Source organism: Calypte anna, chromosome 3 (genome assembly GCF_003957555.1).
Source record: "Calypte anna isolate BGI_N300 chromosome 3, bCalAnn1_v1.p, whole genome shotgun sequence".
Taxonomy (NCBI): domain Eukaryota; kingdom Metazoa; phylum Chordata; class Aves; order Apodiformes; family Trochilidae; genus Calypte; species Calypte anna.
The window spans coordinates 46,815,957-46,828,985 of record NC_044246.1 but is presented as its reverse complement, the minus strand read 5'-3'; the positions used below and the strand labels follow the sequence as shown (position 1 = coordinate 46,828,985).

Genomic DNA, 13,029 nt, shown 5'->3' with positions numbered 1-13,029 from the left:
TACACTTTAAGCTCTCTCCAGGAGCAAAGCAGATTTTTAGACAGTATGATCAGTTCAATTTTTAAAAAAAATAATAATGATAATACAAAGCAGGGGAGAATGATTGTTAACTAGGACTGAGCAGGTCATTTCTTTCTCTTCCATTAGTTTTTTCTTTTCTCTTCATTCTTAGGTAGCCGGTGTTGTAAGAGACAACTCAGTGGGAGAGGCTCATCACTGCAAGTGACGTGGAGACGACCTACACGTGGAGGACGAGCAGAAAGGAGCCATTGGCAGCGGTCGCGACAGATCCAAGGCACTCAGCTTAATTTTTTTTTGGGGGGTGGGTGTTTTAAACCAAGCACTAATAGAATTCTACCTCTCTCTTGAATGGTGGGGGCCAGTTACTTTCCAATTAAAGGCCCTTTTTTGTTAATTCCTAATGGGTACTCTTTCTCCAGTCGCTGGGTTTATTCTTTTAAGACAGCAATCTAGCTAACACAACACTTCCTCGGTGTTATGGGTCCTGTCCATAGAGAGTTACCCAAAGCGCTTTTCCCTTCGCACGTCACAAAACAAAACTGTACATGATATGTATTACAGGATGTATGCAGCATGGTCGGTTTTGTTTGCTCTCGGGTTTGGTTCTGTTACGCTATTCTTTTTTTTTTTTTTCTCTCCTCTTTTTCCTCTTTTTTTTTTTTCTTTTTTTTTCTTTTTTTTTTTTCCCAAACAGAACTGGAAATAGCAATGTGTTTGCTCAGCAACTAATCAGGGACAATTTAAAAACAGCCATAACATACCATACATGCTGTCTAATCCAAAAATTAAAAAACAAAACAAAACAAAACAAAAAACCCCACCAAACAAAAAACAAAAAACAAAAAAAAAAAAAAACAAAAAAAAAAAAGAAAAAAAAAAACCCAACATACACAACATGTAAATTATTGCACAAGAGAAAGGCTCAAAGTTTGCGTAAAATGCAATAGTATTGCCCCGATACAGATCATGCATTCAAACGGTGAGAACAAAAAGAAAATAAACAGGGTGTGCTGGTGACAAGCACTTTCCAAATATCCTTAGCTTCCATTATTTCCATCACAAGGGACTAGAAAACCTCTACAGGGATGAGGGGACTGGGTGGGGATAGGGTGGGGTGGGGGGGAAGGGGTACGAATATACCTCTATTCAGTTTTTATCTCATTATTCAAGACTCGATCACTGTGCCATTTTTTCATGTGTTTCTCCAGGGTACTGTACACGCTAAAAGGCATCTTACAAATCTCGCATTTGTAAACGTCCTTTCCCACCTGCCCGTGTGTTTTCATATGCCGGGTGAGCTTGCTACTCTGGGCGCAGGCGTAGTTGCAAAGCTCACACTTATACGGCCTCTCGCCCGTGTGGCTCCGTCTGTGGACGGTGAGATTACTACAGTTCTTGAAGACCTTCCCACAGTACTCACAAGTGTCGCTGCGTCTGCCCTCTTTTGAGCTGGGCCTGCCAGGGCCCGGGCCACTAATATGGGGGGTGCTCCCTCCGCTTCCCGTGCCGCTGCGGCCTGAGATCCCTCCGTCCAGCTCGCCCGGCGGCGTGGAGAAGCGCAGGCTGCCGTTCTCCGAGGAGTGCTCAGAGGAGGAGGCGAAGGGCGATTGTCGGGAGTCGCCGAAGCTGAGGAATGGGTCCTTCAGCTGCCGGGAGGCGGCGTAGCCCGCCAGCCACTGGGAGTAAACGTTCTCGGTGTTGGGCATGGCAGCGGCCGGCAGGTCGAACTCCTTCTCCAGCTTGATGCGTTTGGAGAAGGGGCTCAGGGAGCTGGGGCTACCCAGCAGCAGCTTTTTGGACAGGCCTCCCGAGGCGGACTCCCCTGGGGAGCAGCCTCGGCCATTGACTGCCCCTTCATCGATGCGGTCGGACTCGCCGGCCACCGAGTCTTCATCGCAAGTGTCCCTGTGCACCTCAGGCTCGGGGAGGTGCCCCCGCTTGTGTTTCTCCCCCAGGACCTGGTGGAAGGCCTCGCTGAAGTGCTGCATGGAGCTCAGGACCATACCCTGCATGACGTCCGGCATCGACCGGCCCTCCTCGCCGGCCCGCGAGTTGTTCTCATGATGGCGAGCCGCTTCCAGGCTCATCCCGAAGCCATAGTCCGGCCTGTCACTCTCGTTCAAGTCCTCTTCCTCTTCCTCCTCTTCCTCCTCCTCTTCCTCCTCCTCTTCCTCCTCTTCCTCATCCCCATTCTCAGGGATCATGTTGGGGTCATTCTCACTCTTGAATTTGGCCACCACGGACTTGAGGGCGCTGCTGGCGCTGCCCACCAGGTCACTGGTGCCTGGCTCCGGGGAGCTGGCAGTGGAGAGCCCATCATCTGACTTCACCGTCATGGGGGAGGACTTGTGCATGTGGGTCTTCATGTGGCGCTTCAGCTTGCTAGCCTGCGTGCAGGCGTGATCACAGAGGTTGCACTTGTAGGGCTTCTCCCCAGTGTGGCTCCGGCGGTGGACCACCAAGTTACTCTGAAACTTGAAGGTCTTCCCACAGAACTCACAGGACTTGGACTTCATGGGCGGCTGGGAGGGAGGAGGAGCAGACTGCAGAGGAGGAAGGGGCGGCGTGGCCAGGAACGGGGGCTTGCTGCCAGGCTGGAAAGGCTGCAGCAACCTTTGCATAGGGCTGGGCCGGTTTGGGGACAAGGGCGGGCTGGAGGTGTTGCCGGCCAGCTCCCGCAGCCTCCGGGAGAAATCCATAGCGGGGGGCTCCATCGCCATGGGGTTCAGTCGCAGCACCCTGTCAAAGGCACTAGGGTGATGGGTGGCCAGAGCCATTTCTTCCGCACCCAGGCGCTCAATGCGATGCGGATCCAAATGGTGCCTCGGGGGAGGGCTAAAGAGGGGTGGCGTGGGTGGGAAACGCCCTTCTCCCAGCCCTGATGCCTCCCTCGAGACCGAGCCGGGTATTCTGAGCAGGTTAAAAGGGTTATTGTCTGCAATGTGAATCCCGTGGAGAGGTGGCTGGGAAGGGCACTCTGCACCTAGTCCTGTTGGGATACCAACCCGTGGCGTCAGGGGGCTGCCGTGCTCGCTTTCTAGGTAGATCCGTAAGCCGTGCGTGTTCTGTGCGTGCTGCAAGAGGAACCAGGCGCTGTTGAAAGGCTGTTTACAAGTTGTACACGTGTAGCTGCTGGGCTCGTCTTTACCTGCAAAATAACACAACAAGCAGCGTCAATCTTCAGCCGCCCACCGGCGGGGGCAAGAGCTCGCCTCCCTGCCTAAGCTCCTCTCCTCCAGGATGCTCTAGCTGGGAACTGGGGAAGGGACATCCCAGGTCAGGAACGGGCAGGGGGAAAAGGGATGGGAAGAGGCAAGGGGTGCAATGGGGAGGTCCAAACCCACCCAAGAAAGTGCCCATCTCCTCCCACCACCCCCGGGCCTTGGCTTCAAAACTCAACCCCAGCAGGTAACCGTGGCCAAAAAAGCTATAAAAAAAAGAGAGAGAACTAAGCCAATCAATGCCAGATACAGCTCAGCAGACTCAATGCTGCAAGAGGCTGCTAATATTTAAATTGGGGATCAAATAAATAAGTCAATAACCAAATAAATAAATTAAATAAGTCCTCTTCATTCCAGAAAAACACATCATTTAAAAGCAGCAATCAAAAGCATCATGACTGCTAGCAATGGGGGCAACATCACATTATTAGCCACCTCCTTATTTTGAGAGATTAACAACATGTAAAAAATTAGGCAGCATCCCTTGGCCTTTAGCAGAGTGACTTTGGAAGGGGGGGAGAATTGAAAAATAAAATTAAATCAAATAGAGCACAGGACAGGGAGAGTGGAAGGCAGAGAGAGTAGCAGCTCCACTAGGAAAAGAGCTGGATGGTGGCCAGGAGGCCTGGCCGAACGCCCTGCCGGAGCAGTATTATTTCTCTCGTGCTGAAAAGAAGCTGAGGATGGTAAATGCCACTTTGGCAAGTAGCGAGCTAACTCTATTTCATGATAATTTATTTTTGGAGATAACACGGACATTATAAAAGAGCAACCAACTAATAAATAACTAAACAAAAAGACAGCTAATAATGACGGCAGAAAGCAGCCCCTTCTAATATATGGCAAAACAAGGGAAATGAATAACTTTTTGAGGGCCACCCGCACAGAAAGAGTGGTGTGAAATATGGTGAAGGTGAATGCGCTCTTATCGATTACTGTAATTTTGTGAATAATTCACTTCTCACCCCACTATGGATGCATTTTACTAAATGCTGGCAAACTGCAATTGGAGCTAAGAGCAGGGTAAAAATTCATTTCCAGCCCTGCCCAGCAGTTCTCAAAGAGCTGTTGTTTAATGATATTTCAAAAGAAAAAAACATGCTCTTGAGGTTTGAATAAACCACAGGAGCCCTCCAAAGGCAGCATGTGCTTGGGGTGGTACCTGCCCACACTGCATACCCCTGCCCTGACCCAACATCTATGTTATGGGGCATCTGACCCACAGGCATAGCTCCTGGGTAAAATACTCTTTACATGATGCTCTGAGGTTTTTAAGGTTTCTCCTAATTGCCTAAGATGAAAAAAAAAGGAAAAGGAAAGAAAAAAAAACAAATGAGGCAGCTTTGGCAAGAAAACATGGCTTTTTCTGCACACATCTTGTTTCTCACTTGGGAGGAGGGGAAGAAAAGCTTCATCTGGGTATATTCATTCTCCAAGGAGGATGTGGGGATAAGAGGCCAGCAGCCCATGGCACCGGCTGGAGTGCAGTATCGCAGCTTTCCTCCCTGCCTCCCAGGTCTATGGTTATTCTATATTTGGCCCAACAAACTGAATCAGGCAAGTTAAAAGACCTGATAGTCTACAGCAGGCATTTAACACTTTAATAACTTTAAAAGCCCTTGGAATAATCTTTAATGTTTCATCCTGAAGCCAGTGTTGGAATAAAATGTGCTGCGGTGTTCAGTATGTGCCAGGCACGCAAGTGCAAAGAAATACTTAAATCTGCTGAAATTAGAGGGAAATTCTATTGGACTTTCCAATTCCTATACTCATTTGTGAGCTCGGGGAAATAAAATATTATATCAGGGAAATTTCATCTTTCTTTACTCCAGTGAAGAGGAAGTTTTTAACACCGCAGTAGGAACTAACACCCTAGCACTACCTCCCCTCTCTACCTTATAGATCAGGTCAGAGAAAATAGCATTTTATCTTATAATGAGAACACAACATTGAGCATTCGCTACCACATTTTAGTATTCCCATCAACTAGATATTCTAGATCAGAAGGGCAGCTCGTGTAATCATAATGTCAATGAGAAGGGCTGTTACGACTGAGACTAAAGATTACATAGAAAAAGCTGCTTTGAAACTGGTAATTATTACCAGTCCACTAATAGCAAATGATGCATTACAGTTTCAGAGTATAATCTGTATTTCACTCAGCTCCTGTCAGTACAGCATTATTATATTACAGCACTCACAAATTCTAAATTCCTAAACTACAGTCATCAATAAATGTGTTACTAGCCATAATTTGCAAAATTACTTTCTTCATAACATCTTCGACTGTTATAAAAACTGGAATTGATTTCCTGCATGGTAAAATTAGGGCTACATTGATTTAGTGGAGTGTAAAATGTAATATTCTTCATTTGCTTGCCTGAAAAACAAGTTTTCAATTCACCATCCACGTTTGGTAATCAAGATAATCATTTAAATTTAAAATCATGCTTATATACAAAACTTCCCTAAACAACCCACCATTTTCAAGGGAGCAGCATAAAACCAGGCAATAAAATTAAGCAGTGAAACAGTTAAAATCCACAAGCCATTTTCCTCCACCTCCTGCTTTGAAGAGACATGATTTCTAATTTGTCTATTAGTGCTTGATTAATTATGAAGGCTATTGACTGACCATATCACCACCTAGAGATACGTTCCAGTCTGATGCAGCCTTGCCAAACTGCAAGAATTATGGCACTTGTCCACACATTGCCCACCAGTGGGCAAGACCATTGCAGCAGCTCCTGGGTTTGGAAGGGACTCGCCTTTCCTTCCTCCTGTCCCACCACCATGCTTTTTAGTACAGTATTCGGGTCCCCCCAAAAGACAGATGGGACTGTAGGACCTGAAGACTGTGGATCCACTGATGGCTCCTAGCTACAGGCCTGCCTCACTGTCTTCCCAGCTGAAGTATCCAGGCAAGGCCATGGTAAAGAGCAGAGAGGACAGAAGGAATATGCAGGAGCCAGTGCTGGCCAAGGACAGAGCTGAAGGAGGTCCCACAGGGTTCTTCATGCCTCACCATCCAATGCAATGGATGCATTGGAGCAATATGATGGGACATGTTATCCAAAGCAGCCTTGTGACACTATTGGAGATCTGGGCCAATTTCCAAGAGGCTGGTAACAATCATTCAGGTGGAGATGCAAAGAGGGTCTGTCACTGCTGAACCAGTCCTCTGTGGCCACCAGCAGTGGGGCTGGAGCCCATGTCTGCAGCTGCTTCACATAGAAGAATTTAAGCATGAAAGGGACCACTCGTTCTCACTCTCAGTTGTCCTGTGCCATGACCAACACAGTGTCTTACATGAAGCATAACCTTCATGACCAGGCTTCACAATAAAGCATGTAATCCCCATGGAAACAATTCAAACCAGCTCAGAAGACAAGAACAGCCACTGATTGCCACAGCAGTTGGTTCCCACAGCTACCCACACTCATAGATGGATATTGGCATTCACTTGAATTTCTCTGGACCCAAACTCTACCCCTTCTCATGCTGAGGGTGTTTTTGGCTGACACACTGAAAACTCACATAGTAAGTAATGTGCTTCCCCACATACATTAAGAGTACCTGTGTACCCTGAAAACAAGGCACACTTCAAAGTAGTTATTTTTCCATGCTGAAACCACCCCTCCATCCTCCACTACTCGAGGACCAGCCTAGACCTTCTCAGCCCAGCATTGTCTTGAGATGGTTTTCCACTAAAACTCCTGCAGAGCTGCTGCCTTCTGGGGGACGGGATCCCAGATCTGTACTCACAGCAGCAATTCCCCTCTTCTAGAGGCTGTACCCATCCATACTCAACATGCCCTGCTTGGCAGTCTTTCCAAACCCACCCTCCTATAAACTCATCCCTGTTGCTTTTCATCCATCCACCAGCTTTTGCTTTAGCCACAATGCTAATCAGTCGCAATTATATATTCATTTCCAAATCACCAACAAACTGCTAACCACCACTCCAGCTCCCATCAGTCCCTCCTGACCTCTCCCATCCACCCACACTTCTCCTGCTAAGCTCCTGCATCCCCAAATTCTTTGGTTGGCTTTTAATCGCCAGCGCTAGTGATGCCGCACAGTGTTCAGTCTTCCGACACACAATGTCACGCAGCGCTGCGTCCAACACTTTGCAGAGTCTATTTCATCTACATTTATCAGCCAAAGTTGTCATCTGGAAGAATGAAATCAGGTTTATTTGACAAGATCTATATTCCATAAATCTAAGTCGAGTGGCATGAATTATATTTCTATCCTTTAATTCTTCATCAATTGAATCTTATATTGTCTCTTCAATTATTTTGTCCAGAAGAGATAAGCCAAGTGTTGCCAACTCTCCCACAGTTACCCCAAACTGCTCTTGATGGCATTTTCCCACTCGAGAAGCTTTATTAAAAACCAGCATCAAACACCACCACTTTAAGGATTCTTGGGTGCAAGCTGTCAGGGCCTTTTCAGCTAAAAATATTTATCTACACTGGACCTCATAAAATTCTCCCTGGCTACTAGTGAGCTAGAAAAAAAACATCATCACCCACCTATGGTACAAAAACATACCACTGCTGATTTCAGGTCTACTGCAGAAATATTTTTAAATAATTCTACCCTATATTTTCTTCCATCCATCACTTCCAGGATTTCTCTTTTCTCCAGAACTCTGAGAAGCCCTCCTCATCTGTGCCAGGCATGAGTTTTTCTTGATATCTTCAGCTTCCCTGACCAGTTCTTTACTTATGGTTTCTCACTGCAATTGATTGCTATATCTTTTCTATTTTTTTTAATTGTCACATATTGATTTTTTAAATATCTAATTGCTGTTATTATCTCACCACTGAAGCGGGTGAAGTAGGTTTTGGATTCGTACCAAGCTGCCCTCTCCTTCCTGGACAGCTCATCATCTCTTTACAAAGAGTTTCGAATTACCATTCAGATTTTTGCCTGTACATTTTTCCTCCCACTCAATTTTGCTGCTCATTTTCTTTGTATTTGGGAAATTACCCCTTTAGGAGAATTTCACAGGATACCATGTACCAAAGCATGGGGCAGATATGAAGCCTGACAGCTCTCACTCTGTGAAGTTTCACCCACCACTATGTATTCCTTTTCTACATCCTGGACAGCAAAGGACTAGTGACAGGACACAGCATTTCACAAATGTTTTGTGTTTCTAAAGTTAAAAAAGGCAGCAAAACAGCTCTTGCCTGCCATGGCCCCAAAAGAAATGATTTAACCAGCAATACACAAGTGACAGATTTAGCTTCTGATCCGAAAAATGTTAACAAATGAGTGGGATGGATATTGGCATTTGAGTGCCTTTAAGGGCAGTTGGCACAATTACTCAGTAAAACACGATGAGATGGCTGCTCTCAGAATTAAGGGGCTTTTATTCTATTGGAAAAAACAAACAAACAAACAAAAACCCCACACCCTGGTTCTTCTGTGCTGTGCTCACAAATACACCCACCACTCAAAGTCCGAGTCGAAGCAAGCCAGCATCTCTAGGCACAATATAGCTGGCTCCAAGCAAGACCCACAGCCATGTCCACAGCCACCAGCAGCAAAGCCAGACAAGATGCTGGGGAAAAGACCAGCTGGGAGGAGAAGCTGTCAGCTAGATGCCACTGCTGGGAAGGCTGAGGGAAAGCGTTTCTGGAGCTAGGCATGCAAGTTCAGGCATTGCCAAGTGAGTAATGGAATAATCTGCATGTGTGTGCCAATGTGATTTGGAAGAGCTTTCTCCGTTTCTCAAAAGTCAGGGCTGGATCCAGGAAAGCTGCTTGCTGGACACACCAGAGCTTTATCGAAGAGCAACAATAAAACAGCATGCACAACAGCCTCTTGGTGCCCACGTCCGAAAAAGGCAGCACATAGCACAGCACATCACTTGTGAAGGACCACCAGATTAAGGATCTGGATATTAATAAAAGGTGTATGTATTTCACCATGGGGCCTCATACAGGCTGCACACAGATGCACAGTATTAGAGAGACCCTGGTTTTCCCAGTGCTTTCCCAAACAAAACAGCAGCGTAAGCAGTGCCTGCACACGTGCCAATGCTGTTCACAAGGACTTAATTCACAGATTTAGATTTAGTCCCTTGGAGATACCTTCATGCCAGAGAGATCTCCCAGCAGACCAAGATTTGGCCCTTTGGATCAAGAGTTGGATCCTGTGTTCTCCTCCACGTTCCCTAAAAAACCCACATGCGTAAGCAAAGCCAAGGTGTCTCTACCAGGTTACCTGCACCTCCAGGGCACATACATACTTTTTGCTATCAAATTGCAGAGAACTAAAGTTAAAAGCGACTTGAACACCTGCAGACTGCAGTAAGCCCTCTGCCTCTCTTCTGCTCACCACTAAAAAAATTATTGGAGGATCAGCTTGAGCCAGATCCAGGAACTTCTTTATTCAGCTTTAATGTCAACTGACTGCTTGATTTTTGGACTGATAAACTTGGATTTGCTACGGTATTTAAAGGGAGGGAAGAAAAAAACTGAGTTAATTGTTACCACTTGTCCTTGATTCAGTTCTTCTCCATCTGGCTTGTCAGATATCTTTTTTGTTTGTTTTTTTTCCCTCTCTCTCTTTTGGAAATCTGTACTGTTGAAATTCCTTTCTACTGCAAACTAGAGAAGTGAAACTGATGGGTTACACAAAGCGTCACAGGGCCAGGAGATAAGTGGGTCTACTCCATGCCTCCAGCAGCCTGATTTCTCCCTCAGTAAGAAACAGACTCTGTCATGATTCACCTTCTCCTGATAGTTGGTAGCATCAGTTTACATGGGAAACTAACTGTCCAAACATACTTTTCCTTCTTGCACTAATTCTTCCTTCTGATCCTCCAGATTGCAAGAGGCACATTATTAACCTGCTCTGTCATTAACTGGCTATAAGTAGCTGTTAGCACTGTTAGCATTAGCATTGTCACTTGTGTCATCATAATAATTCTAATAAGTAACAGCAGTAGCTGCATTTATGTACAACAGGGTACTTTCTCTCTAGTATCTTCTCCTTATTGGTAGTTGAACTGGATTCAAAAAGACTGAAAAAGGAAAAGGACCCTGCAACTCTAGGAAATGGTGCAGCATTGCTTGGGAAGACAGAAGCCCCACTGCTGTTGTGCATTTGAATAATAAAATTCTGCAAACCAAGTCCATATTGTGTATGAACAGGCCTAATGGTGGGTCCTAGGAACAGCTTAGTTGTGAAAATGTCAAAAATCTAGAAGATGTTTTGCCTTGTGGGACACTCAGCATCCCATCTGCCATCTTTACCAGCCTTTCCTTATCTACAGCATTCATGAAAGTCTTACTGATATTCTTGAAAATAATTATTTTTCACGTAAATTCAAACTCCTTGAAATAATTTTAATGAAACTGGCAAAATATTTTTTAAGTATCAATATAATTTCTTCGTTACACCTCCATTTAAAATCCCCTCTTTTTACTAAAAAAATAAGTTAAAATGCTAATTACATGACCCAAACTTCAAAAAGAATTGAAATCAAAGAATCACAGAATGTTAGGGGTTGGAAGGGATCTCTGGAGATCATCCAGTCCAACCCTCCTGCCAGAGCAGGTTCACCTGGAGTAGGTTGCATAGGATGGCATCCAAGCAAATTTAAAATGTCTCCAGTACAGCACTAATAAGAACAAAGGCACAGCTGGCATTGCCTTGCCACTCAAAGATTTTGACATGACTTATGAACTCCAGGAATTCACCATTTTCTTGTAAAGAGAGATTTTCATTGGGCTTTGCAGAACTACTGAGGTTTCCACAAAACCGAAAATTTCCAGAAGTTTTTTGGGCCCAAGGAAAGAGTAAGTGGGAAGGAATGGAAACAGGAAGGCCAGCTCCTTCCTACAGAAGAGCAGCGTACAGCATCCTTGTGGAACATCCTCAGCAGAGGACACAGGTGGGAGCTCCATCCACAGTTGGGCTCCTTGTAACCCTGAGGAACATCTGGCCCTTGCAGGAGAAATGCAACCTTCATGGATGACCTTTTGATTTCAGCTTCAACATATTCTGTATGTTAACTGAATCCATAAGAGCTTGTTTCCCCACAAAAGAATATATTGTTTTGTTAACAAGAAGCAATAAAGTACATGGTTTGTTGTAGCCTCAGTGGGGAGGTGTGGGGTGCTGGGGTCCTGCTGGAGCACACCAGCACTGCCAGGCACACTGTCCTGACCTCAACACCTGTCACCATTTTCAAGGCAATTAAAATTTGGCCAACAAAAAAAAAGCCTACTCAAAGCTCCAACTAGGCAAGTAAGGTATCAGGCTGTGACTGACTTTGTGCTCTTCTATAACTTAAGGGGGGGTGGAAATACATCACACCTTGATTAGCGAGGAACAGAAGAAACCGTAAGTTGGAAAATAAAGCTCTGCTTGAAATTCGGCTTTTGAATGAATGAAGTTTTGAAAAGAAACCCCGTGAGCAAAGAAGACCTGACCACACACATGTATGCACCCAGTACACTGATGCTACACAGAGATGGAGAAATACAGACAATGCAGACTACAGCATCACATGGATTTCAGCTCTGTTAACTTCAAACACAGGTGGTGGGACCTCAAGAGCCAACTACACAGTGTTGCCAGGCCCACAGAAGTAACTTCTCTCCAATACCACCTTGTTTCCCCAGAAGTATTAGTGCAGTAGCCAACATGCCAGATTCATGAGCTTCCCCACCCACCTCTCCTGAGAGCAGGCAGGGAGACAATAAATGAATGGACTTGAACAGGAGTGGTATCGCTGGGATGACACCTGCTGAATCAGATGCTCTGGACCTACCTGGCACCAGGCGTGTCCCCTGCTGGAAGGTCTACCTGGGTTGTGACCCACTGAGGACCAAACCTCATCTAAGCCCTCTCCCAGAAAGCCCATCAAAGCCCTTTCAGAGCCTAACTTGACTACCCAGCAAATGATACCTTGCTCCGATGGTCAATAATTATGCATTACTCAGTGGCTGCTGGGGACAATCAAGTCAATAATTCACTTTTTAAACAGTGTTGTAATTATACAGCTACAGAGAGCTTCCAAGTAATTTTATTCTCTCTCATACGCCTATGTGATGGAACTGTTCCCTTTATCTGCAGTTTTCTCCAAAGCCAGTAGCATCTGGAGAAAAGGCAGAAAGCACTTTAAAAAGTTTCTTGCAAAAAAAGAAAAGGAGATGCTCCAGCATGACATCTAAGGTCATGCTGGTGTGGGGTGAGATGCAGCACAAGACTCCCGAGCCCTGGCAGATGCCAGCAGTGAAGTGTCTCTCCTGGCTTGGATGGCAGCTTCAGCATCACTCAGCCTTACAACCAGCATGGGTGTGTGTGCATCATGGACACTGCTTGGCTACACATAGCACACAAGCATGTCTCTTACATACAGAGACTCACAGCCACAGTGCTGGGATGCTGCTGTCCTGAGAAGAGCTGCTAGTGCTTCGTGACCCAACTGGTACAGCGGGGACCTTGCTGGAGGACACGGTGGGTTTACATGAAGCATTCCTGGAGAGACCAACATGTGTTTCAAAAGGGCTGAGACCTCTTCCAAGGAGACAGGGGGGCTGGTACCTCCCCACCACTGCCCAGTGGCAGGCACACTGCTGCCAGGGCACTGCCAGACCATCAGGCCATCTCCTCATCACCTATGGCTTTGCTTTGCTTTTGTTGCATTTTGCATTTTAGCATCTCTATTTGACATGCTGGGCTCTGTAAAGCATGTATATTAAAACCACTACCATGCAGAGATGCAGTTTGTCCTTGCCACCCCCCCTTGGCCCTTCTA

The 13,029-nt window shown here is 45.9% G+C and overlaps 1 protein-coding gene across 4 annotated transcripts in view; it reads right to left on the bottom strand.

Annotated features, from left to right (window-relative positions):
• BCL11A (BAF chromatin remodeling complex subunit BCL11A) overlaps positions 1-13,029 on the bottom strand; it is a 73,948-nt gene that overhangs the window by 6,710 nt on the left and 54,209 nt on the right. The window contains exons 3-4 of one of the 4 annotated variants that reach the window (XM_030448617.1): positions 1,174-3,169; positions 937-1,066 (exon numbers count right to left, since the gene is read on the bottom strand). In XM_030448617.1, coding sequence (XP_030304477.1) covers positions 994-1,066; positions 1,174-3,169 — 2,069 coding nt within the window. In that variant the 3' untranslated portion in view covers positions 937-993. Of the gene's footprint in view, positions 1-936; positions 3,170-13,029 lie in introns of those variants that run through there. The other 3 variants (XM_030448618.1, XM_030448614.1, XM_030448613.1) reach the window with 3 other exon arrangements.